Raw genomic sequence first — 23,650 nt, 5'->3', positions numbered from 1 at the left:
ATCACTCCTCGGGCCGATGTTATATAACATCTACGTCAGTGATATGCCACAACCTCCTCATGGAGGGTTAGCATTATCTTATGCCGATGACGTGCTTCTGGCGTTTACAGGTCCACTGGCTCGCACAGTGGAAGCACAGCTGAATGATTATCTTGCGATCCTAGATAGGTTCTTTACCTTATGGGGTCTAAAGATTAATGGCGAAAAGTGCTCGGCTATAATGATAACGGGTAGCACACGATATGTTTTGCCAAGTTATAGGACCTACCGTCCGGTCCTACAAATTGGTCTTAATATCGTGGAGGTAAAGGACAGGATAAAATACCTGGGAGTCATTTTTCATCAGAAATTTGACTTCAACAGGCATATAGATTTTATCCTGGCTAGAGCAAAAAAGGTCTTCTTCAGCTATCATGGCTTGTTGAAGATGCGCGGCGGGCTAACTCCCGAAGTAAAGCTGCTGATATATCGACAGATTATCCGGCCGATAATTGCCTACGCCTTTCCAGTCTGGTATGACATCTCATCACACCAAATGGAAAGGCTTAGGAAGTGGGAGCGTAGGGTTCTGGCTACTTGTGTAGGCCTAAATGGGCTCAGATATAGCCAGGACGGAACTATCAGACGGCATTCTAATAGAGCCATCTATGATAGGGCAGGAGGTGAGAGAATTGACAGGGTCCTGATTACAGGTGCACTGGAATTCTTGAGTAGGAGTGACGGACTGCAAAATAGGGCGGTGGAGGATGCCCTACGTTGCGATCTAGACGCAGAAGGTCTAAGGAGATGCCGGTACCTACCCCCGGGTGCCCTGTCGCAGCTTTTGCAGCAGGATATGCTCTACATCGACGATGAGTTGCTGTATTACCACAGGCGACGGAATACATATAACCTGCAGGATATAGTGTATAATAATGCACAGTAGTTGATCACATTGGAACTTTGTCTTCCATAGCACAATGTGGTCAGCCTGTGTACTGTAAATATGTAAATATGTATATAGTAGTTTGTAGTTTTTAGTTTTAAGTATTTAGTATTAAGTTTTTAGTTTTAAGATATATAAAATAAGTAAGCCCATTTTTTAACATTGGATTTTTTGGGGCAATTTTTGTTTATGTTTTCCTTTTGGAGTTTTAGAATATATGTACTAGTGGTTAACCCACAGTAAAACTTTGTATTTTCGTGGTGTTCTGAAAGTGTTTTTGGAAAACGTTATTCGTGATGCTGTCACCTACACCGAACACGCTAAGCGTAAAACCGTCACTGCTATGGATGTCGTCTACGCTTTGAAGAGACAAGGTCGTACTTTGTACGGTTTCGGCGGTTAAATATTTTCTTGACGCTATTTGGAGAAATCTTTTTTTACAACAAACCAATCGGTCCTTTTCAGGACCACAAAAAATATTAAAAAAGAGATACTTTCTTGTTGAAAATTAATTATTATTATTATTTTTTTTAATAAATATACTATTTTTCAAATATTTTAAATAAATTTTAATTTTCTTCTAATAGTATTATCCATTTCATACCACATTTCTTTCCAAAATCATATTTTTTTCCTTTCAATTATTTCCACATACCAATGCCTGTTAAAATGCCGTCGGCAATACGCATAACTAAATGCCTTTGGTTACTCATATTATGTGTGTATACCATAACTACACATACCCTATACATGTATTAGTACATACGTACGTTAAAGAACAACAAGCAATGCCATGACTATTCACATCAGTGTTTTAAATTTCAAAAATAAAAAAAAAATCAATACGTTCTCATTTCAAGAAAATTCATTACAAAAATAAAATTATTTTTAATAAATTCTACAATTTTTTTTATTTATTTTTGAAAATATTCGTAAAAAATTTGTTTAATTTTTTTTTATAAATCGAAAAATTTTTATTTTTTATTTTATTTTATTTATTTTTTTTTTATTCAATTAAATAAAATTGACTTCATCATTTTCATTACAATCTTATTTAATTTCGCTAAATTTCTATCAAAAAACAAAAAATTTCTTCCTTCGAACATATTTCCATATAAAAATGCCGCCGTCAACTCGCATTTCTAAATGCCGTTGCTTGTTTGTTCATATGCTTGCTTATATTAAAAAAATTAAAATTAAAATTAAATTAAAAAATTAAATTAAAAAATTAAATTTAAATTAAAAAATTAAATTTGAATTAAAAAATTGAAATTAAATTAAAAAATTAAAATTAAATTAAAAAATTAAAATTAAATTAAAAAATTAAATTAAAAAAATCCACGCCTAAGGGGTATGGCTTCAAAAATTTAATTTAAAAAAAATCCACGCCTAAGGGGCATGGCTTAAAAAATTAAATTAAAAAAATTAAAATTAAATTAAAAAATTAAATTAAAATATTAAAATTAAATTAAAAAAATTAAATTAAATTAAAAAATTAAAATTAAATTAAAAAATAAAAATTAAATTTCCGATTTAATAACGTTATAATTTTTTCTAAACAAATTTAAATTTATTTTCCAAAAAATCCAAAATAATATTTTCATTTTTCTGTTAAAATATCAAATTTTATATTTCAAAAGAAAAAAAATTCAAAATAAAAGTCCATATAAATTGCATTTTTATTTGTTTTTTTGATTTTAATATTTTTTTCATAATTTCTCTAATTTTATTAAAATATTTCTATATAATTTATTTTTCAATTCCATATTTTTCTTCAAACAATGTAAAAAAATTCTTAATTTTTTCCGATTTAATAACATATATATTTTTTTTTAACAAATTTACGTTTATTTTCCAAAAAATCAAAAAATTATGTTTTCATTTTTCTTTTAAAATGTGAATTTTTATTGAAAATTATGTAATTTATTATTTATTTCATTTTATTTTTCAAAAAATAAATAAAATCATAAAATCGATTTTTATCTTCTAAAATTTTTCCAAAATGTTCATTAAAAGTCCCTATAAATTTCATAATATTTTTCATTTCTTTATTTTTAATTTTAATATTTTCTTTTAATTTTCTCTATTTTTATTAAAATTTTTCTATTTAATTTATTTTTCAATTTCATTTTTTTCTTCAAACTCCTAAAAATTGTCATTTTATTTTCGTCATCCCTTCATTTTATTTCAACTACAAAGGCCTGCAACGCAAAAAAAAAAACTCTTTCAATTCTCCTCTTTTTTGCCTTCCCAAAATAAAACGCGCTAGACGATTTCTTCGATGAATACGACCGACGGGGAATTGAAGACCAGCACGATTGGAACGGGACTTTGCCTTTCCCTTAACTTTGCCACCTTTACCACGACCAGACATTTTCACTTTATTTTATTTTTAAACACTTCACTTAGCACTGAAAAACACAGAATGATAAAAATTTCAACAACTACCCGTAGTATTTATACTTTTCTCGCACACACATTACTATACTTGGGGTGTGTAGCTATGTATTATACATAGCAGCTGTGACTACCTGAAATTGTTGAACATTTTAATCTACAAATATGTAGTTGGCTGCCGGGGTATTTTTATTCTGTGAACAGTGTTAAAAGTGTTTGTGTGATTTAAAAAAAAAATAAGTGAAAATGCCTCCTAAAACCAGTGGTAAAGCAGCAAAGAAGGCCGGCAAAGCCCAAAAGAACATCACCAAGGGCGATAAATCGAAGAGACGTACCAAGCGTAAGGAGAGTTACGCTATCTACATTTACAAAGTGTTGAAGCAAGTCCATCCCGATACTGGTATTTCCTCAAAGGCCATGAGCATCATGAACAGTTTTGTGAATGATATCTTTGAACGTATTGCCGCCGAAGCCTCCCGTTTGGCTCACTACAACAAGCGTTCGACCATCACCAGTCGGGAAATCCAAACTGCCGTTCGTCTATTGTTGCCCGGTGAATTGGCTAAGCACGCTGTCAGTGAAGGTACCAAGGCTGTTACTAAATATACCAGCTCCAAGTAAATGCCTTGATTTTTTTCATTTATTCGTCGAAATTCAACCAAAGGCCCTTTTCAGGGCCACAAAAAATATTTTAAAAGAGATCAAATTTTTGTTGAAACCATATTTATGCATTTTTAGTTAATAAAGAAAATTTTTAAATAAATAAAATTAAAAATAAATATTTTAAACCATATTTTATTTTTTTTTTTCAGAATATTATTTTTCACAAATAAAATATATTTTTTCAAACCAACATTATTTTCTTTCGTCTTTTTTCATTACATATATTTTTTTCCAAAAATACAAAAATTCTACAAAAAATAAAAATTACATATTTTCACTCATGATAATATATTTCCATTCATTTGTACTAACTCACATTGCCTTATGCCAACGCCGTTGCTTGCTTTGTTAGTCGTTGCTTGTTTACTTGTGCTATATGGGTATAACAACATATCGCACAAGCAGTCGTATGTGTGTATGTATTGGTGCGATTTTAGTTCGTTGTGCTATAGTAGACATCAGTGCCATACGAACGAATATGTGAATGGACAACATGTATGTACAAGCATTTTTTCTTCAGTACAGCAAAGGCAAATGGCAAATATGAAGTTAAGAGATTTTTTGGCGGGAAAAAAATTAGTGATGGAATTCTTTCCAAAGAAAAATATTTTTAAAATGGTAATTATAAATTTTTGATGAAAATTTAATAAAATTCAAAAATTTTAGAAAATATTAAAATATTTAGTTTTTGTAACGTTAAAGGGGCGATTTGCAAATTTTGAAGAAAATTTACGAAATTCAAAAATTAAGCAGAAAATATTAAAATATTTTTACCATTAGGTATTTGCAAATTATAAAACTTTATGACCTGGATTAAAAAAAATAATCCATTTGTGGCGTCATTTTCTGGAATGTCCATAAATAAACAGGCACACTTTTACCTAATACTCTAATTAGCAAATTCTTTTTTTTTCTCCTAAAATTAAAACACATGTGGATTTTCTCATTTATTTAGGTAGTAAAATAATAAAATAATTAGTAAATAGTATGAAATAAATATTTTGTCTCTTTTGAAATTTAATTTGTAGCCCTGAAAAGGGCTGTTAGATATTATGTTTTCGAATATCGAAAAAATTCTTGACAAAGTAATTTTTGTGGGAAAAATTACTTCTTGGCGGCGGCTTTCTTTGCAGCTGGCTTCTTTGGTGCTGCGGCTTTTTTGGGCTTAGCAGCGGCTGTTTTTGCCTTGGGTGCCTTTGGTTTGGTGGCAGATGCTTTAGCGGCGGTCTTTGCGGGTTTTGCCTTAACTGTACCGGTTTTCTTGGCAGCCTTGGCCTTTGTTTTGTCAGCCTTCTTCTTTTCAGCGGTCTTTTTGGCGGCAGATGGTTTTTTGGCAGCTGTCTTCTTTTCGCCGGCAGCCTTTTTAGGGGCGACCTTCTTTTTCTTTTCACCAGCGGCGGGAGCCTTCTTTTTCTTTTCAGCAGTCTTTGCTTTAGGTTCCTTGGAAGCCGAAGCGGACAATTTGAATGAACCAGAAGCACCCTTACCTTTAGTTTGGATCAATTTTCCACTGGCAACAGCACTCTTCAAGTATTTCTTGATGAAGGGGGCCAATTTTTGGGCATCTACTTTGTAGGTGCTGGCCAAATATTTTTTGATGGCTGGCAATGAAGAACCTCCACGTTCCTTCAATGTTTTGATGGCAGCATCTACCATTTGCTGGGTTGGTGGATGAGTTGGAGCGGCTGATGGTTTCTTTGCTTTGGCAGCGGCCTTCTTTGGTGCCTTTTTCTCAACAGCGGCAACTGGGGAGGCGGTGGTTTCAGCAACGGCGGCGTCAGACATGTTTATATTCACTGTTTTATATTTCACTGTTAACACAAATACACTCACAAATTTATGTGTACTACTATTTTGTTATTGGTCGAAGCAGTATAACATAGGTACATCGAAAAGATGAGAAGTGCATAGTAGTCAATTGTTATATTTTTCGAATTATTGTGTGGAAGCGTGTTTAATTTTTTACAAAAGTTTTCACAGAAATTTAATTTTTCCCAGGAAGCTTTAAAAATTGCTGAAAAAGATATTTTACATTTTGAAAGTATAGATTTCAGGCTTCATTTTAAAAGATATTTCATGTTATTATCATTACCGGTTAGCGAGTTATAGACGTTTAACTTCAAAGATTATGAATTTGAAATCACAAATTTCTAACTAAATTTGAAAAAAATCCAAAAAATTTTGAAAATTTTCATAAAATTTCTTTTTGATAATATAGCCTGATATGTTTTCTTTAGGATAAATTAAAAATATTTAGAAAATTTGCATTTTCTATGTGAGAAAAAATTAAATTTATTATGTGGTCTATGACAGCAGAAATCCTCTTGTTGGCATATTTTCAATGAAGAAAACTTTTTCTACAAATAAATTTGAAAGCTCAAATCTTATTAACTTTTATAAAAATTTCTTAAAAAACATTTCAGGATTTGTATATTTACACCAAAATAAAACATTATTCATAAAAAGTCATTAATTGTTTGGAAAAGTAAAAAATTCCTTACAATATCATATACCACCAATGGACGAACATTCATCAACAAACGGCAATTTTTTTCAAAATAAACTATTTTGGCAAAAATAAATTAATTATACTTTAATAATATTCTAAAATAATTTATAAATCAGTTATTTATTAATTTTCACAATAATTTTGTCAAATTTTTGCAAAAAAAATTATATTAAAAATAATTTCGTTTTTGCTATTACCTTTCATGGCAGAGCAGAGTACAAAGAAATTTCATGGAATTTTTCGAACGTTACAAAAATATTGTATTCCTATTGATTATTAAGTATTTACTATTTTCTATTAATTTTTAGTCAAAATATAAAATTTTAATAATTATTTTACTAAAAAATACTAATTTATAATTTTCTTTAAAAAAATTGGTTTTTGAATAGAGAAATTCTGCCTTTAGAAATCAAAAAATATTTCCCATCAAATTTTTCATAGACAGAGACAAATATAAAATTAGATAGAATTTTTTTTACATGGTAGAAAATTAGCTGGAAAAGAAAAAACATGCACATTTCATTCTTCATTCATGGGGATGTTTGCTGTAAAAAAAAAAAAAAAAATATTGAGGGGAAATTTTTTTCGCGCCAAAAATAACATATTGCATTAATACATAAGAGAATTTTTTTTTTTGGAAGGGGAAAAATGGAGGGAAGCATTTTCCCGCCAATTACGAAAAAGGTGAATAGAAAACAATTAAACAAACAATGTGAAAAAAATTCATCATGTGACAATACAAACGAAAAATTTTAAATAGAAACAAAGAAAAAAAATAAAATAATTTAAATAATAAATCTGAATAATTAAAATTTTAACCAGAATTAAAAAAAAATTATTTCTAACGAAATAAACATTAAAATGAAAAAAAAAAAATTTAAATAGAAAATCATTTTACGAAAATGTTGAGAAAATGTATGAAAAATTATTTTTAATGAAAAGAAAAGCGAAAAAAATTTATAATTTCAAATAAAAAAAAATAAATGTTTGGAAACTTTACTCAAAATAAAAAAAAAAAAATTAAAAAAATCCTGTATTCCTATCAGCCTCAAAATAAATTAAAACAACGTAAAAATATTTTTATTTAATAAAAATTGTAATAATAATAAATAATTTGTTAAAAATTGAATCTCTTTTTTGATATATTTTGTGGTCCTGAAAAGGACCGATTGTATTCCTATCAGCCTCAAAATAAATTAAAACAACGTAAAAATATTTTTATTTAATAAAAATTGTAATAATAATAAATAATTTGTTAAAAATTGAATCTCTTTTTTGATATATTTTGTGGTCCTGAAAAGGACCGATTGTTTTGTTGTAAAAAAATGAGTTTTTAAAACGTCAAGAATTTAAGCACGTTCTCCACGAATACGTCTGGCCAATTGGATATCTTTAGGCATGATGGTGACACGCTTAGCATGGATGGCGCACAAATTAGTATCTTCGAAAAGACCGACCAAGTAGGCTTCACTGGCTTCTTGCAAGGCCATAACAGCAGAGCTCTGGAAACGCAAATCAGTTTTGAAATCTTGAGCAATTTCACGAACCAAACGCTGGAAGGGCAATTTGCGGATCAACAATTCAGTACTCTTCTGGTAACGACGGATTTCACGCAAAGCGACTGTACCGGGACGGAAACGATGAGGCTTCTTAACGCCGCCGGTGGCTGGTGCGCTCTTACGAGCGGCTTTAGTGGCCAATTGCTTACGAGGAGCCTTGCCACCAGTCGATTTACGGGCAGTTTGCTTAGTACGAGCCATTTTTCACTTTAATTTTTTCACTTCACTAGGTATGCACACAAACACTGTTAACACTGTAATAACTCGGAAACCGCGCCAGAAACGAGTATTTATAGAAAAATTTTGTGTTAGCATCAACGATTAAGGGTGAGTGTTCGTAAATACAAATATATGTCTACTAAATGGGCGCACACACGCACACATATACACAAACGACTATGGCACAAGCAACACGAACAAAGTCGAAATGGTTGACGATCAGGGAAATTTTTGTATAAATAGAACCGTTAGGGACGCAGTTAAAACATTCGTTCTTGTGCTTTCGTGAAGTGTTAAAGTGAATTAAAAAAAAAAAGTGAAAAATGACTGGTCGCGGTAAAGGTGGAAAAGGCTTGGGAAAAGGTGGCGCTAAACGTCATCGCAAAGTGTTACGTGATAATATCCAGGGCATTACCAAGCCAGCTATTAGACGTTTGGCTCGTCGTGGTGGTGTAAAGCGTATTTCTGGATTGATTTACGAAGAAACTCGTGGTGTTCTGAAAGTGTTTTTGGAAAACGTTATTCGTGATGCTGTCACCTACACCGAACACGCTAAGCGTAAAACCGTCACTGCTATGGATGTCGTCTACGCTTTGAAGAGACAAGGTCGTACTTTGTACGGTTTCGGCGGTTAAATATTTTCTTGACGCTATTTGGAGAAATCTTCTTATTTTACAACAAACCAATCGGTCCTTTTCAGGACCACAAAAAATATTAAAAAAGAGATACTTTCTTGTTGAAAATTAATTATTATTATTATTTTTTTTTTAAATAAATATACTAATAAAAATTATAACTACATATATTAAATGTTTAAAAAATTTCCATTACCTTTTCCGATTTTTCAAATATTTTTAATAAATTTGAATTTTCTTCTAATAGTATTACCCATTTCATATCACATTTCTTTCCAAAATCATAGTTTTTTTCCTTTCAATTATTTCCACATACCAATGCCTGTTAAAATGCCGTCGGCAATACGCATTAGTAAATGTCTTTGCTTACTCATATTATGTGTGTATACCATAACTACACATACCCTATACATGTATTAGTACATACGTACGTTAAAGAACAACAAGCAATGCCATGACTATTCACATCAGTGTTTTAAATTTCAAAAATAAAAAAAAATCAATACGTTCTCATTTCAAGAAAATTCATTACAAAAATAAAATTATTTTTAATAAATTCTACAATTTTTTTTATTTATTTTTGAAAAAATAAAATTTGTTTAATTTTTTTTTATAAATCGAAAAATTTTTATTTTTTATTTTATTTTATTTTATTTATTTTTTTTTATTCAATTAAATAAAATTGACTTCATCATTTTCATTACAATCTTATTTAATTTCGCTAAATTTCTATCAAAAAACAAAAAATTTCTTCCTTCGAACATATTTCCATATAAAAATGCCGCCGTCAACTCGCATTTCTAAATGCCGTTGCTTGTTTGTTCATATGCTTGCTTATATTTTGTATGTATACCATAGCGTCACTTTATCTATGCATGTGGTAGTATTTTGTTAGTCCATGATACTAAACAACGATCCAACAACGATGTGAGTACGATGTTCATAGTGAGTGAAACATTACAAAAATAATAATTTAAAAAATAATTTAAAAAATTAAAATTAAATTAAAATTAAATTAGAAAATTAAAATTAAATTAAAAAATTAAATTTAAATTAAAAAATTAAATTTAAATTAAAAAATTAAATTTAAATTAAAAAATTAAATTTAAATTAAAAAATTAAATTTAAATTAAAAAATTAAAATTAAATTAGAAAATTAAAATTAAATTAAAAAATTAAAATTAAATTAAAAAATTAAATTTAAATTAAAAAATTAAATTGAAATTAAATTAAAAAATTAAATTTGAATTAAATTAAAAAATTAAATTTAAATTAAAAAATTAAATTGAAATTAAATTAAAAAATTAAATTTGAATTAAAAAATTGAAATTAAATTAAAAAATTAAAATTAAATTAAAAAATTAAAATTAAATTAAAAAATTAAATTGGAAAAAAAGAAATTTTAATTAAAAAAAATAAATAAATAAATTTAAAAAATTAAATTAAAAAAATTAAAATTAAATTAAAAAATTAAATTAAAATATTAAAATTAAATTAAAAAAAATTAAATTAAATTAAAAAATTAAAATTAAATTAAAAAATTAAATTAAAAAATAAAAATTAAATTTCCGAGTTATTAACGTTATAATTTTTTCTAAACAAATTTAAATTTATTTTCCAAAAAATCCAAAATAATATTTTCATTTTTCTGTTAAAATATCAAATTTTATATTTCAAAAGAAAAAAAAATTCAAAAATTTTCATTAAAAGTCCATATAAATTTCATTTTTATTTATTTTTTTGATTTTAATATTTTTTTCATAATTTCTCTAATTTTATTAAAATATTTCTATATAATTTATTTTTCAATTCCATATTTTTCTTCAAACAATGTAAAAAAATTCTTAATTTTTTCCGATTTAATAACATATATATTTTTTTTTAACAAATTTACGTTTATTTTCCAAAAAATCAAAAAATTATGTTTTCATTTTTCTTTTAAAATGTGAATTTTTATTGAAAATTATGTAATTTATTATTTATTTCATTTTATTTTTCAAAAAATAAATAAAATCATAAAATCGATTTTTATCTTCTAAAATTTTTCCAAAATGTTCATTAAAAGTCCCTATAAATTTCATAATATTTTTCTTTACGTTTATTCATTTCTTTATTTTTGATTTTAATATTTTCTTTTAATTTTCTCTATTTTTATTAAAATTTTTCTATTTAATTTATTTTTCAATTTCATTTTTTTCTTCAAACTCCTACAAATTTTCATTTTATTTTCGCCATCCCTTCATTTTATTTCAACTACAAAGGCCTGCAACGCAAAAAAAAAAAACTCTTTCAATTCTCCTCTTTTTTGCCTTCCCAAAATAAAAAACGGTAGACGATTTCTTACAATAAAATTACTATGTGTGTGTATGTTTGTGTTTGGTGGTTATTTTCTGTGAGTCACACTGATCAACAGGAATAACTGTACTATTCTTCTTCTTCTTCTTCGTTTTAAATGTCCCCTTGCAAAAACAACATAACACATGAATGCTTCTTCTTGTTCTTCAATATACCTCGAATTATAACGGCAAACAACAACAAATGTTATGCAAACTCAAATGTGAATGCAATAAATGTATATTCTCATAGAAGAAAAATGTAAAGCCGTAAGGAGAAAAATTTATATTTTTTGGAATTTTTTTTTTATTTTTTATTATTTTTTTTTTTTTAATAAATTTAACTAATGAAATAAATATGGTTTGAAATGATTTTTCCTCTTTTTAAATATTTTTTGTCGTCCTGAAAAGGACGGATTGGTTGATTTTGTATGGATTTTTTGTGTTTTATACGATGGTCTGTATTCACTCCATAATACCTTTCGCAATAATTTAGGCTTTCTTTTCGGTCTTCTTGGGCAAGAGAACAGCTTGGATGTTTGGCAATACACCACCTTGGGCGATAGTAACACCAGACAACAATTTGTTCAATTCTTCGTCATTACGGATGGCCAATTGCAAGTGACGGGGAATGATACGAGTCTTCTTGTTGTCACGAGCAGCATTACCAGCCAATTCCAAAACTTCAGCAGCCAAATATTCCATAACGGCGGCTAAATATACTGGAGCACCGGCACCAACACGTTCAGCATAGTTGCCTTTGCGCAACAAACGATGAATACGACCGACGGGGAATTGAAGACCAGCACGATTGGAACGGGACTTTGCCTTTCCCTTAACTTTGCCACCTTTACCACGACCAGACATTTTCACTTTATTTTATTTTTAAACACTTCACTTAGCACTGAAAAACACAGAATGATAAAAATTTCAACAACTACCCGTAGTATTTATACTTTTCTCGCACACACATTACTATACTTGGGGTGTGTAGCTATGTATTATACATAGCAGCTGTGACTACCTGAAATTGTTGAACATTTTAATCTACAAATATGTAGTTGGCTGCCGGGGTATTTTTATTCTGTGAACAGTGTTAAAAGTGTTTGTGTGATTTAAAAAAAAAATAAGTGAAAATGCCTCCTAAAACCAGTGGTAAAGCAGCAAAGAAGGCCGGCAAAGCCCAAAAGAACATCACCAAGGGCGATAAATCGAAGAGACGTACCAAGCGTAAGGAGAGTTACGCTATCTACATTTACAAAGTGTTGAAGCAAGTCCATCCCGATACTGGTATTTCCTCAAAGGCCATGAGCATCATGAACAGTTTTGTGAATGATATCTTTGAACGTATTGCCGCCGAAGCCTCCCGTTTGGCTCACTACAACAAGCGTTCGACCATCACCAGTCGGGAAATCCAAACTGCCGTTCGTCTATTGTTGCCCGGTGAATTGGCTAAGCACGCTGTCAGTGAAGGTACCAAGGCTGTTACTAAATATACCAGCTCCAAGTAAATGCCTTGATTTTTTTCATTTATTCGTCGAAATTCAACCAAAGGCCCTTTTCAGGGCCACAAAAAATATTTTAAAAGAGATCAAATTTTTGTTGAAACCATATTTATGCATTTTTAGTTAATAAAGAAAATTTTTAAATAAATAAAATTAAAAATAAATATTTTAAACCATATTTTATTTTTTTTTTTCAGAATATTATTTTTCACAAATAAAATATATTTTTTCAAACCAACATTATTTTCTTTCGTCTTTTTTCATTACATATATTTTTTTCCAAAAATACAAAAATTCTACAAAAAATAAAAATTACATATTTTCACTCATGATAATATATTTCCATTCATTTGTACTAACTCACATTGCCTTATGCCAACGCCGTTGCTTGCTTTGTTAGTCGTTGCTTGTTTACTTGTGCTATATGGGTATAACAACATATCGCACAAGCAGTCGTATGTGTGTATGTATTGGTGCGATTTTAGTTCGTTGTGCTATAGTAGACATCAGTGCCATACGAACGAATATGTGAATGGACAACATGTATGTACAAGCATTTTTTCTTCAGTACAGCAAAGGCAAATGGCAAATATGAAGTTAAGAGATTTTTTGGCGGGAAAAAAATTAGTGATGGAATTCTTTCCAAAGAAAAATATTTTTAAAATGGTAATTATAAATTTTTGATGAAAATTTAATAAAATTCAAAAATTTTAGAAAATATTAAAATATTTAGTTTTTGTAACGTTAAAGGGGCGATTTGCAAATTTTGAAGAAAATTTACGAAATTCAAAAATTAAGCAGAAAATATTAAAATATTTTTACCATTAGGTATTTGCAAATTATAAAACTTTATGACCTGGATTAAAAAAAATAATCCATTTGTGGCGTCATTTTCTGGAATGTCCATAAATAAACAGGCACACTTTTACCTAATACTCTAATTAGCAAATTCTTTTTTTTTCTCCTAAAATTAAAACACATGTGGATTTTCTCATTTATTTAGGTAGTAAAATAATAAAATAATTAGTAAATAGTATGAAATAAATATTTTGTCTCTTTTGAAATTTAATTTGTAGCCCTGAAAAGGGCTGTTAGATATTATGTTTTCGAATATCGAAAAAATTCTTGACAAAGTAATTTTTGTGGGAAAAATTACTTCTTGGCGGCGGCTTTCTTTGCAGCTGGCTTCTTTGGTGCTGCGGCTTTTTTGGGCTTAGCAGCGGCTGTTTTTGCCTTGGGTGCCTTTGGTTTGGTGGCAGATGCTTTAGCGGCGGTCTTTGCGGGTTTTGCCTTAACTGTACCGGTTTTCTTGGCAGCCTTGGCCTTTGTTTTGTCAGCCTTCTTCTTTTCAGCGGTCTTTTTGGCGGCAGATGGTTTTTTGGCAGCTGTCTTCTTTTCGCCGGCAGCCTTTTTAGGGGCGACCTTCTTTTTCTTTTCACCAGCGGCGGGAGCCTTCTTTTTCTTTTCAGCAGTCTTTGCTTTAGGTTCCTTGGAAGCCGAAGCGGACAATTTGAATGAACCAGAAGCACCCTTACCTTTAGTTTGGATCAATTTTCCACTGGCAACAGCACTCTTCAAGTATTTCTTGATGAAGGGGGCCAATTTTTGGGCATCTACTTTGTAGGTGCTGGCCAAATATTTTTTGATGGCTGGCAATGAAGAACCTCCACGTTCCTTCAATGTTTTGATGGCAGCATCTACCATTTGCTGGGTTGGTGGATGAGTTGGAGCGGCTGATGGGTTCTTTGCTTTGGCAGCGGCCTTCTTTGGTGCCTTTTTCTCAACAGCGGCAACTGGGGAGGCGGTGGTTTCAGCAACGGCGGCGTCAGACATGTTTATATTCACTGTTTTATATTTCACTGTTAACACAAATACACTCACAAATTTATGTGTACTACTATTTTGTTATTGGTCGAAGCAGTATAACATAGGTACATCGAAAAGATGAGAAGTGCATAGTAGTCAATTGTTATATTTTTCGAATTATTGTGTGGAAGCGTGTTTAATTTTTTACAAAAGTTTTCACAGAAATTTAATTTTTCCCAGGAAGCTTTAAAAATTGCTGAAAAAGATATTTTACATTTTGAAAGTATAGATTTCAGGCTTCATTTTAAAAGATATTTCATGTTATTATCATTACCGGTTAGCGAGTTATAGACGTTTAACTTCAAAGATTATGAATTTGAAATCACAAATTTCTAACTAAATTTGAAAAAAATCCAAAAAATTTTGAAAATTTTCATAAAATTTCTTTTTGATAATATAGCCTGATATGTTTTCTTTAGGATAAATTAAAAATATTTAGAAAATTTGCATTTTCTATGTGAGAAAAAATTAAATTTATTATGTGGTCTATGACAGCAGAAATCCTCTTGTTGGCATATTTTCAATGAAGAAAACTTTTTCTACAAATAAATTTGAAAGCTCAAATCTTATTAACTTTTATAAAAATTTCTTAAAAAACATTTCAGGATTTGTATATTTACACCAAAATAAAACATTATTCATAAAAAGTCATTAATTGTTTGGAAAAGTAAAAAATTCCTTACAATATCATATACCACCAATGGACGAACATTCATCAACAAACGGCAATTTTTTTCAAAATAAACTATTTTGGCAAAAATAAATTAATTATACTTTAATAATATTCTAAAATAATTTATAAATCAGTTATTTATTAATTTTCACAATAATTTTGTCAAATTTTTGCAAAAAAAATTATATTAAAAATAATTTCGTTTTTGCTATTACCTTTCATGGCAGAGCAGAGTACAAAGAAATTTCATGGAATTTTTCGAACGTTACAAAAATATTGTATTCCTATTGATTATTAAGTATTTACTATTTTCTATTAATTTTTAGTCAAAATATAAAATTTTAATAATTATTTTACTAAAAAATACTAATTTATAATTTTCTTTAAAAAAATTGGTTTTTGAATAGAGAAATTCTGCCTTTAGAAATCAAAAAATATTTCCCATCAAATTTTTCATAGACAGAGACAAATATAAAATTAGATAGAATTTTTTTTACATGGTAGAAAATTAGCTGGAAAAGAAAAAACATGCACATTTCATTCTTCATTCATGGGGATGTTTGCTGTAAAAAAAGAAAAAAAATATTGAGGGGAAATTTTTTTCGCGCCAAAAATAACATATTGCATTAATACATAAGAGAATTTTTTTTTTTGGAAGGGGAAAAATGGAGGGAAGCATTTTCCCGCCAATTACGAAAAAGGTGAATAGAAAACAATTAAACAAACAATGTGAAAAAAATTCATCATGTGACAATACAAACGAAAAATTTTAAATAGAAACAAAGAAAAAAAATAAAATAATTTAAATAATAAATCTGAATAATTAAAATTTTAACCAGAATTAAAAAAAAATTATTTCTAACGAAATAAACATTAAAATGAAAAAAAAAAAATTTAAATAGAAAATCATTTTACGAAAATGTTGAGAAAATGTATGAAAAATTATTTTTAATGAAAAGAAAAGCGAAAAAAATTTATAATTTCAAATAAAAAAAAATAAATGTTTGGAAACTTTACTCAAAATAAAAAAAAAAATTAAAAAAATCCTGTATTCCTATCAGCCTCAAAATAAATTAAAACAACGTAAAAATATTTTTATTTAATAAAAATTGTAATAATAATAAATAATTTGTTAAAAATTGAATCTCTTTTTTGATATATTTTGTGGTCCTGAAAAGGACCGATTGTATTCCTATCAGCCTCAAAATAAATTAAAACAACGTAAAATAAATTAAAACAACGTAAAAATATTTTTATTTAATAAAAATTGTAATAATAATAAATAATTTGTTAAAAATTGAATCTCTTTTTTGATATATTTTGTGGTCCTGAAAAGGACCGATTGTTTTGTTGTAAAAAAATGAGTTTTTAAAACGTCAAGAATTTAAGCACGTTCTCCACGAATACGTCTGGCCAATTGGATATCTTTAGGCATGATGGTGACACGCTTAGCATGGATGGCGCACAAGTTAGTATCTTCGAAAAGACCGACCAAGTAGGCTTCACTGGCTTCTTGCAAGGCCATAACAGCAGAGCTCTGGAAACGCAAATCAGTTTTGAAATCTTGAGCAATTTCACGAACCAAACGCTGGAAGGGCAATTTGCGGATCAACAATTCAGTACTCTTCTGGTAACGACGGATTTCACGCAAAGCGACTGTACCGGGACGGAAACGATGAGGCTTCTTAACGCCGCCGGTGGCTGGTGCGCTCTTACGAGCGGCTTTAGTGGCCAATTGCTTACGAGGAGCCTTGCCACCAGTCGATTTACGGGCAGTTTGCTTAGTACGAGCCATTTTTCACTTTAATTTTTTCACTTCACTAGGTATGCACACAAACACTGTTAACACTGTAATAACTCGGAAACCGCGCCAGAAACGAGTATTTATAGAAAAATTTTGTGTTAGCATCAACGATTAAGGGTGAGTGTTCGTAAATACAAATATATGTCTACTAAATGGGCGCACACACGCACACATATACACAAACGACTATGGCACAAGCAACACGAACAAAGTCGAAATGGTTGACGATCAGGGAAATTTTTGTATAAATAGAACCGTTAGGGACGCAGTTAAAACATTCGTTCTTGTGCTTTCGTGAAGTGTTAAAGTGAATTAAAAAAAAAGTGAAAAATGACTGGTCGCGGTAAAGGTGGAAAAGGCTTGGGAAAAGGTGGCGCTAAACGTCATCGCAAAGTGTTACGTGATAATATCCAGGGCATTACCAAGCCAGCTATTAGACGTTTGGCTCGTCGTGGTGGTGTAAAGCGTATTTCTGGATTGATTTACGAAGAAACTCGTGGTGTTCTGAAAGTGTTTTTGGAAAACGTTATTCGTGATGCTGTCACCTACACCGAACACGCTAAGCGTAAAACCGTCACTGCTATGGATGTCGTCTACGCTTTGAAGAGACAAGGTCGTACTTTGTACGGTTTCGGCGGTTAAATATTTTCTTGACGCTATTTGGAGAAATCTTCTTATTTTACAACAAACCAATCGGTCCTTTTCAGGACCACAAAAAATATTAAAAAAGAGATACTTTCTTGTTGAAAATTAATTATTATTATTATTTTTTTTTTTTAAATAAATATACTAATAAAAATTATAACTACATATATTAAATGTTTAAAAAATTTCCATTACCTTTTCCGATTTTTCAAATATTTTTAATAAATTTGAATTTTCTTCTAATAGTATTACCCATTTCATATCACATTTCTTTCCAAAATCATAGTTTTTTTCCTTTCAATTATTTCCACATACCAATGCCTGTTAAAATGCCGTCGGCAATACGCATTAGTAAATGTCTTTGCTTACTCATATTATGTGTGTATACCATAACTACACATACCCTATACATGTATTAGTACATACGTACGTTAAAGAACAACAAGCAATGCCATGACTATTCACATCAGTGTTTTAAATTTCAAAAATAAAAAAAAAATCAATACGTTCTCATTTCAAGAAAATTCATTACAAAAATAAAATTATTTTTAATAAATTCTACAATTTTTTTTATTTATTTTTGAAAATATTCGTAAAAAATTTGTTTAATTTTTTTTTATAAATCGAAAAATTTTTATTTTTTATTTTATTTTATTTTATTTATTTTTTTTTATTCAATTAAATAAAATTGACTTCATCATTTTCATTACAATCTTATTTAATTTCGCTAAATTTCTATCAAAAAACAAAAAATTTCTTCCTTCGAACATATTTCCATAAAAATGCCGCCGTCAACTCGCATTTCTAAATGCCGTTGCTTGTTTGTTCATATGCTTGCTTATATTTTGTATGTATACCATAGCGTCACTTTATCTAACGCATGTGGTAGTATTTTGTTAGTCATTACAAAAATAATAATTTAAAAAATAATTTAAAAAATTAAAATTAAATTAAAATTAAATTAGAAAATTAAAAAAATTAAAATTAAATTAAAAAATTAAATTTAAATTAAAAAATTAAAATTAAATTAAAAAATTAAATTTAAATTAAAAAATTAAATTTAAATTAAAAAATTGAAATTAAATTAAAAAATTAAAATTAAATTAAAAAATTGAAATTAAATTAAAAAATTAAAATTAAATTAAAAAATTAAATTAAAAAATTAAATTAAAAAATTAAATTTAAATTAAAAAATTAAATTAAATTAAAAAATTAAATTTGAATTAAATTAAAAAATTAAATTTAAATTAAAAAATTAAATTGAAATTAAATTAAATTAAATTAAATTTGAATTAAAAAATTGAAATTAAATTAAAAAATTAAAATTAAATTAAAAAATTAAAATTAAATTAAAAAATTAAATTGGAAAAAAAGAAATTTTAATTAAAAAAAATAAATAAATAAATTTAAAAAATTAAATTAAAAAAATTAAAATTAAATTAAAAAATTAAATTAAAATATTAAAATTAAATTAAAAAAAATTAAATTAAATTAAAAAATTAAAATTAAATTAAAAAATTAAATTAAAAAATAAAAATTAAATTTCCGATTTAATAACGTTATAATTTTTTCTAAACAAATTTAAATTTATTTTCCAAAAAATCCAAAATAATATTTTCATTTTTCTGTTAAAATATCAAATTTTATATTTCAAAAGAAAAAAAATTCAAAAATTTTCATTAAAAGTCCATATAAATTTCATTTTTATTTATTTTTTTGATTTTAATATTTTTTTCATAATTTCTCTAATTTTATTAAAATATTTCTATATAATTTATTTTTCAATTCCATATTTTTCTTCAAACAATGTAAAAAAATTCTTAATTTTTTCCGATTTAATAACATATATTTTTTTTTCTAAACAAATTTACATTTATTTTCCTAAAAATCAAAAAATTATGTTTTCATTTTTCTTTTAAAATGTGAATTTTTATTGAAAATTATGTAATTTATTATTTATTTCATTTTATTTTTCAAAAAATAAATAAAATCATAAAATCGATTTTTATCTTCTAAAATTTTTCCAAAATGTTCATTAAAAGTCCCTATAAATTTCATAATATTTTTCATTTCTTTATTTTTGATTTTAATATTTTCTTTTAATTTTCTCTATTTTTATTAAAATTTTTCTATTTAATTTATTTTTCAATTTCATTTTTTTCTTCAAACTCCTAAAAATTTTCATTTTATTTTCGTCATCCCTTCATTTTATTTCAACTACAAAGGCCTGCAACGCAAAAAAAAAAACTCTTTCAATTCTCCTCTTTTTTTTAAATGTCCCCTTGCAAAAACAACATAACACATGAATGCTTCTTCTTGTTCTTCAATATACCTCGAATTATAACGGCAAACAACAACAAATGTTATGCAAACTCAAATGTGAATGCAATAAATGTATATTCTCATAGAAGAAAAATGTAAAGCCGTAAGGAGAAAAATTTATATTTTTTGGAATTTTTTTTTTATTTTTTATTATTTTTTTTTTTTAATAAATTTAACTAATGAAATAAATATGGTTTGAAATGATTTTTCCTCTTTTTAAATATTTTTTGTCGTCCTGAAAAGGACGGATTGGTTGATTTTGTATGGATTTTTTGTGTTTTATACGATGGTCTGTATTCACTCCATAATACCTTTCGCAATAATTTAGGCTTTCTTTTCGGTCTTCTTGGGCAAGAGAACAGCTTGGATGTTTGGCAATACACCACCTTGGGCGATAGTAACACCAGACAACAATTTGTTCAATTCTTCGTCATTACGGATGGCCAATTGCAAGTGACGGGGAATGATACGAGTCTTCTTGTTGTCACGAGCAGCATTACCAGCCAATTCCAAAACTTCAGCAGCCAAATATTCCATAACGGCGGCTAAATATACTGGAGCACCGGCACCAACACGTTCAGCATAGTTGCCTTTGCGCAACAAACGATGAATACGACCGACGGGGAATTGAAGACCAGCACGATTGGAACGGGACTTTGCCTTTCCCTTAACTTTGCCACCTTTACCACGACCAGACATTTTCACTTTATTTTATTTTTAAACACTTTACTATACTTGGGGTGTGTAGCTATGTATTATACATAGCAGCTGTGACTACCTGAAATTGTTGAACATTTTAATCTACAAATATGTAGTTGGCTGCCGGGGTATTTTTATTCTGTGAACAGTGTTAAAAGTGTTTGTGTGATTTAAAAAAAAAATAAGTGAAAATGCCTCCTAAAACCAGTGGTAAAGCAGCAAAGAAGGCCGGCAAAGCCCAAAAGAACATCACCAAGGGCGATAAATCGAAGAGACGTACCAAGCGTAAGAATAAATGCCTTGCCACAAAAAATATTTTAAAACAGATCAAATTTTTGTTGAAACCATATTTATGCATTTTTAGTTAATAAAGAAAATTTTTAAATAAATAAAATTAAAAAAAATATTTTAAACCATATTTTAATTTTTTTTTTCAGAATATTATTTTTCACAAATAAAATATATTTTTTCAAACCAACATTATTTTCTTTCGTCTTTTTTCATTACATATATTTTTTTCCAAAAATACAAAAATTCTACAAAAAATAAAAATTACATATTTTCACTCATGATAATATATTTCCATTCATTTGTACTAACTCACATTGCCTTATGCCAACGCCGTTGCTTGCTTTGTTAGTCGTTGCTTGTTTACTTGTGCTATATGGGTATAACAACATATCGCACAAGCAGTCGTATGTGTGTATGTATTGGTGCGATTTTAGTTCGTTGTGCTATAGTAGACATCAGTGCCATACGAACGAATATGTGAATGGACAACATATTTTTAAAATGGTGATTATAATTTTTGAAGAAAATTAACGAAATTCAAAAATTTTGGAAAATATTAAAATATTTAGTTTTTGTAACGTTAAAGGGGCGATTTACAAATTTTGAAGAAAATTTACGAGTACAGAAAAAGGCAAATGGCAAATTTGACAAAGTAATTTTTGTGGGAAAAATTACTTCTTGGCGGCGGCTTTCTTTGCAGCTGGCTTCTTTGGTGCTGCGGCTTTTTTGGGCTTAGCAGCGGCTGTTTTTGCCTTGGGTGCCTTTGGTTTGGTGGCAGATGCTTTAGCGGCGGTCTTTGCGGGTTTTGCCTTAACTGTACCGGTTTTCTTGGCAGCCTTGGCCTTTGTTTTGTCAGCCTTCTTCTTTTCAGCGGTCTTTTTGGCGGCAGATGGTTTTTTGGCAGCTGTCTTCTTTTCGCCGGCAGCCTTTTTAGGGGCGACCTTCTTTTTCTTTTCACCAGCGGCGGGAGCCTTCTTTTTCTTTTCAGCAGTCTTTGCTTTAGGTTCCTTGGAAGCCGAAGCGGACAATTTGAATGAACCAGAAGCACCCTTACCTTTAGTTTGGATCAATTTTCCACTGGCAACAGCACTCTTCAAGTATTTCTTGATGAAGGGGGCCAATTTTTGGGCATCTACTTTGTAGGTGCTGGCCAAATATTTTTTGATGGCTGGCAATGAAGAACCTCCACGTTCCTTCAATGTTTTGATGGCAGCATCTACCATTTGCTGGGTTGGTGGATGAGTTGGAGCGGCTGATGGTTTCTTTGCTTTGGCAGCGGCCTTCTTTGGTGCCTTTTTCTCAACAGCGGCAACTGGGGAGGCGGTGGTTTCAGCAACGGCGGCGTCAGACATGTTTATATTTCACTGTTAACACAAATACACTCACAAATTTATGTGTACTACTATTTTGTTATTGGTCGAAGCAGTATAACATAGGTACATCGAAAAGATGAGAAGTGCATAGTAGTCAATTGTTATATTTTTCGAATTATTGTGTGGAAGCGTGTTTAATTTTTTACAAAAGTTTTCACAGAAATTTAATTTTTCCCAGGAAGCTTTAAAAATTGCTGAAAAAGATATTTTACATTTTGAAAGTATAGATTTCAGGCTTCATTTTAAAAGATATTTCATGTTATTATCATTACCGGTTAGCGAGTTATAGACGTTTAACTTCAAAGATTATGAATTTGAAATCACAAATTTCTAACTAAATTTGAAAAAAATCCAAAAAATTTTGAAAATTTTCATAAAATTTCTTTTTGATAATATAGCCTGATATGTTTTCTTTAGGATAAATTAAAAATATTTAGAAAATTTGCATTTTCTATGTGAGAAAAAATTAAATTTATTATGTGGTCTATGACAGCAGAAATCCTCTTGTTGGCATATTTTCAATGAAGAAAACTTTTTCTACAAATAAATTTGAAAGCTCAAATCTTATTAACTTTTATAAAAATTTCTTAAAAAACATTTCAGGATTTGTATATTTACACCAAAATAAAACATTATTCATAAAAAGTCATTAATTGTTTGGAAAAGTAAAAAATTCTTTTCTATTAATTTTTAGTCAAAATATAAAATTTTAATAATTATTTTACTAAAAAATACTAATTTATAATTTTCTTTAAAAAAATTGGTTTTTGAATAGAGAAATTCTGCCTTTAGAAATCAAAAAATATTTCCCATCAAATTTTTCATAGACAGAGACAAATATAAAATTAGATAGAATTTTTTTTACATGGTAGAAAATTAGCTGGAAAAGAAAAAACATGCACATTTCATTCTTCATTCATGGGGATGTTTGCTGTAAAAAAAAAATATATATATATATATTGAGGGGAAATTTTTTTCGCGCCAAAAATAACATATTGCATTAATACATAAGAGAATTTTTTTTGGAAGGGGAAAAATGGAGGGAAGCATTTTCCCGCCAATTACGAAAAAGGTGAATAGAAAACAATTAAACAAACAATGTGAAAAAAATTCATCATGTGACAATACAAACGAAAAATTTTAAATAGAAACAAAGAAAAAAAAAATAAAATAATTTAAATAATAAATCTGAATAATTAAAATTTTAACCAGAATTAAAAAAAATTATTTCT

At 28.4% G+C, this 23,650-nt stretch overlaps 10 protein-coding genes across 10 annotated transcripts; 4 read left to right on the top strand and 6 right to left on the bottom strand.

The window, feature by feature from the left end:
- The first annotated feature begins 3,514 nt into the window (after positions 1 to 3,514).
- LOC133325967 (histone H2B) lies at positions 3,515 to 3,959 on the top strand. Its single transcript, XM_061534659.1, has one exon. It carries the CDS (start codon positions 3,569 to 3,571, stop codon positions 3,941 to 3,943), a length of 375 nt encoding a protein of 124 aa, XP_061390643.1. The 5' UTR covers positions 3,515 to 3,568; the 3' UTR covers positions 3,944 to 3,959.
- Positions 3,960 to 5,016: 1,057 nt separating this feature from the next.
- Positions 5,017 to 5,837, bottom strand: LOC133325959 (histone H1-like). Its single transcript, XM_061534651.1, has one exon. The coding sequence runs from the start codon at positions 5,768 to 5,770 to the stop codon at positions 5,090 to 5,092; it is 681 nt and encodes a 226-aa protein (XP_061390635.1). The 5' UTR covers positions 5,771 to 5,837; the 3' UTR covers positions 5,017 to 5,089.
- A 1,940-nt stretch (positions 5,838 to 7,777) lies between these two features.
- LOC133325963 (histone H3) lies at positions 7,778 to 8,311 on the bottom strand. The gene has a single exon (XM_061534654.1). It carries the CDS (start codon positions 8,252 to 8,254, stop codon positions 7,844 to 7,846), a length of 411 nt encoding a protein of 136 aa, XP_061390638.1. The 5' UTR covers positions 8,255 to 8,311; the 3' UTR covers positions 7,778 to 7,843.
- A 284-nt stretch (positions 8,312 to 8,595) lies between these two features.
- Positions 8,596 to 8,942, top strand: LOC133325971 (histone H4). Its single transcript, XM_061534661.1, has one exon. It carries the CDS (start codon positions 8,596 to 8,598, stop codon positions 8,905 to 8,907), a length of 312 nt encoding a protein of 103 aa, XP_061390645.1. The 3' UTR covers positions 8,908 to 8,942.
- Positions 8,943 to 11,704: 2,762 nt separating this feature from the next.
- On the bottom strand, positions 11,705 to 12,166 carry LOC133325964 (histone H2A). The gene has a single exon (XM_061534655.1). It carries the CDS (start codon positions 12,105 to 12,107, stop codon positions 11,733 to 11,735), a length of 375 nt encoding a protein of 124 aa, XP_061390639.1. The 5' UTR covers positions 12,108 to 12,166; the 3' UTR covers positions 11,705 to 11,732.
- Positions 12,167 to 12,322: 156 nt separating this feature from the next.
- On the top strand, positions 12,323 to 12,767 carry LOC133325966 (histone H2B). Its single transcript, XM_061534658.1, has one exon. It carries the CDS (start codon positions 12,377 to 12,379, stop codon positions 12,749 to 12,751), a length of 375 nt encoding a protein of 124 aa, XP_061390642.1. The 5' UTR covers positions 12,323 to 12,376; the 3' UTR covers positions 12,752 to 12,767.
- A 1,057-nt stretch (positions 12,768 to 13,824) lies between these two features.
- LOC133325960 (histone H1-like) lies at positions 13,825 to 14,645 on the bottom strand. The gene has a single exon (XM_061534652.1). It carries the CDS (start codon positions 14,576 to 14,578, stop codon positions 13,898 to 13,900), a length of 681 nt encoding a protein of 226 aa, XP_061390636.1. The 5' UTR covers positions 14,579 to 14,645; the 3' UTR covers positions 13,825 to 13,897.
- Positions 14,646 to 17,386: 2,741 nt separating this feature from the next.
- Positions 17,387 to 17,765, top strand: LOC133325968 (histone H4). The gene has a single exon (XM_061534660.1). It carries the CDS (start codon positions 17,419 to 17,421, stop codon positions 17,728 to 17,730), a length of 312 nt encoding a protein of 103 aa, XP_061390644.1. The 5' UTR covers positions 17,387 to 17,418; the 3' UTR covers positions 17,731 to 17,765.
- Positions 17,766 to 20,351: 2,586 nt separating this feature from the next.
- LOC133325965 (histone H2A) lies at positions 20,352 to 20,782 on the bottom strand. Its single transcript, XM_061534656.1, has one exon. The coding sequence runs from the start codon at positions 20,752 to 20,754 to the stop codon at positions 20,380 to 20,382; it is 375 nt and encodes a 124-aa protein (XP_061390640.1). The 5' UTR covers positions 20,755 to 20,782; the 3' UTR covers positions 20,352 to 20,379.
- Positions 20,783 to 21,694: 912 nt separating this feature from the next.
- LOC133325961 (histone H1-like) lies at positions 21,695 to 22,431 on the bottom strand. Its single transcript, XM_061534653.1, has one exon. It carries the CDS (start codon positions 22,395 to 22,397, stop codon positions 21,717 to 21,719), a length of 681 nt encoding a protein of 226 aa, XP_061390637.1. The 5' UTR covers positions 22,398 to 22,431; the 3' UTR covers positions 21,695 to 21,716.
- Between the last annotated feature and the right edge of the window lie 1,219 nt (positions 22,432 to 23,650).

This window comes from Musca vetustissima, unplaced genomic scaffold (assembly GCF_032173495.1).
Source record: "Musca vetustissima isolate MV318-11 ecotype Yass unplaced genomic scaffold, APGP_CSIRO_Mvet_v1 utg104328, whole genome shotgun sequence".
NCBI classification, from domain to species: Eukaryota; Metazoa; Arthropoda; class Insecta; order Diptera; family Muscidae; genus Musca; species Musca vetustissima.
The sequence above is the reverse complement of the archived record's forward strand: the minus strand, read 5'-3'. Positions and strand labels throughout refer to the sequence as shown.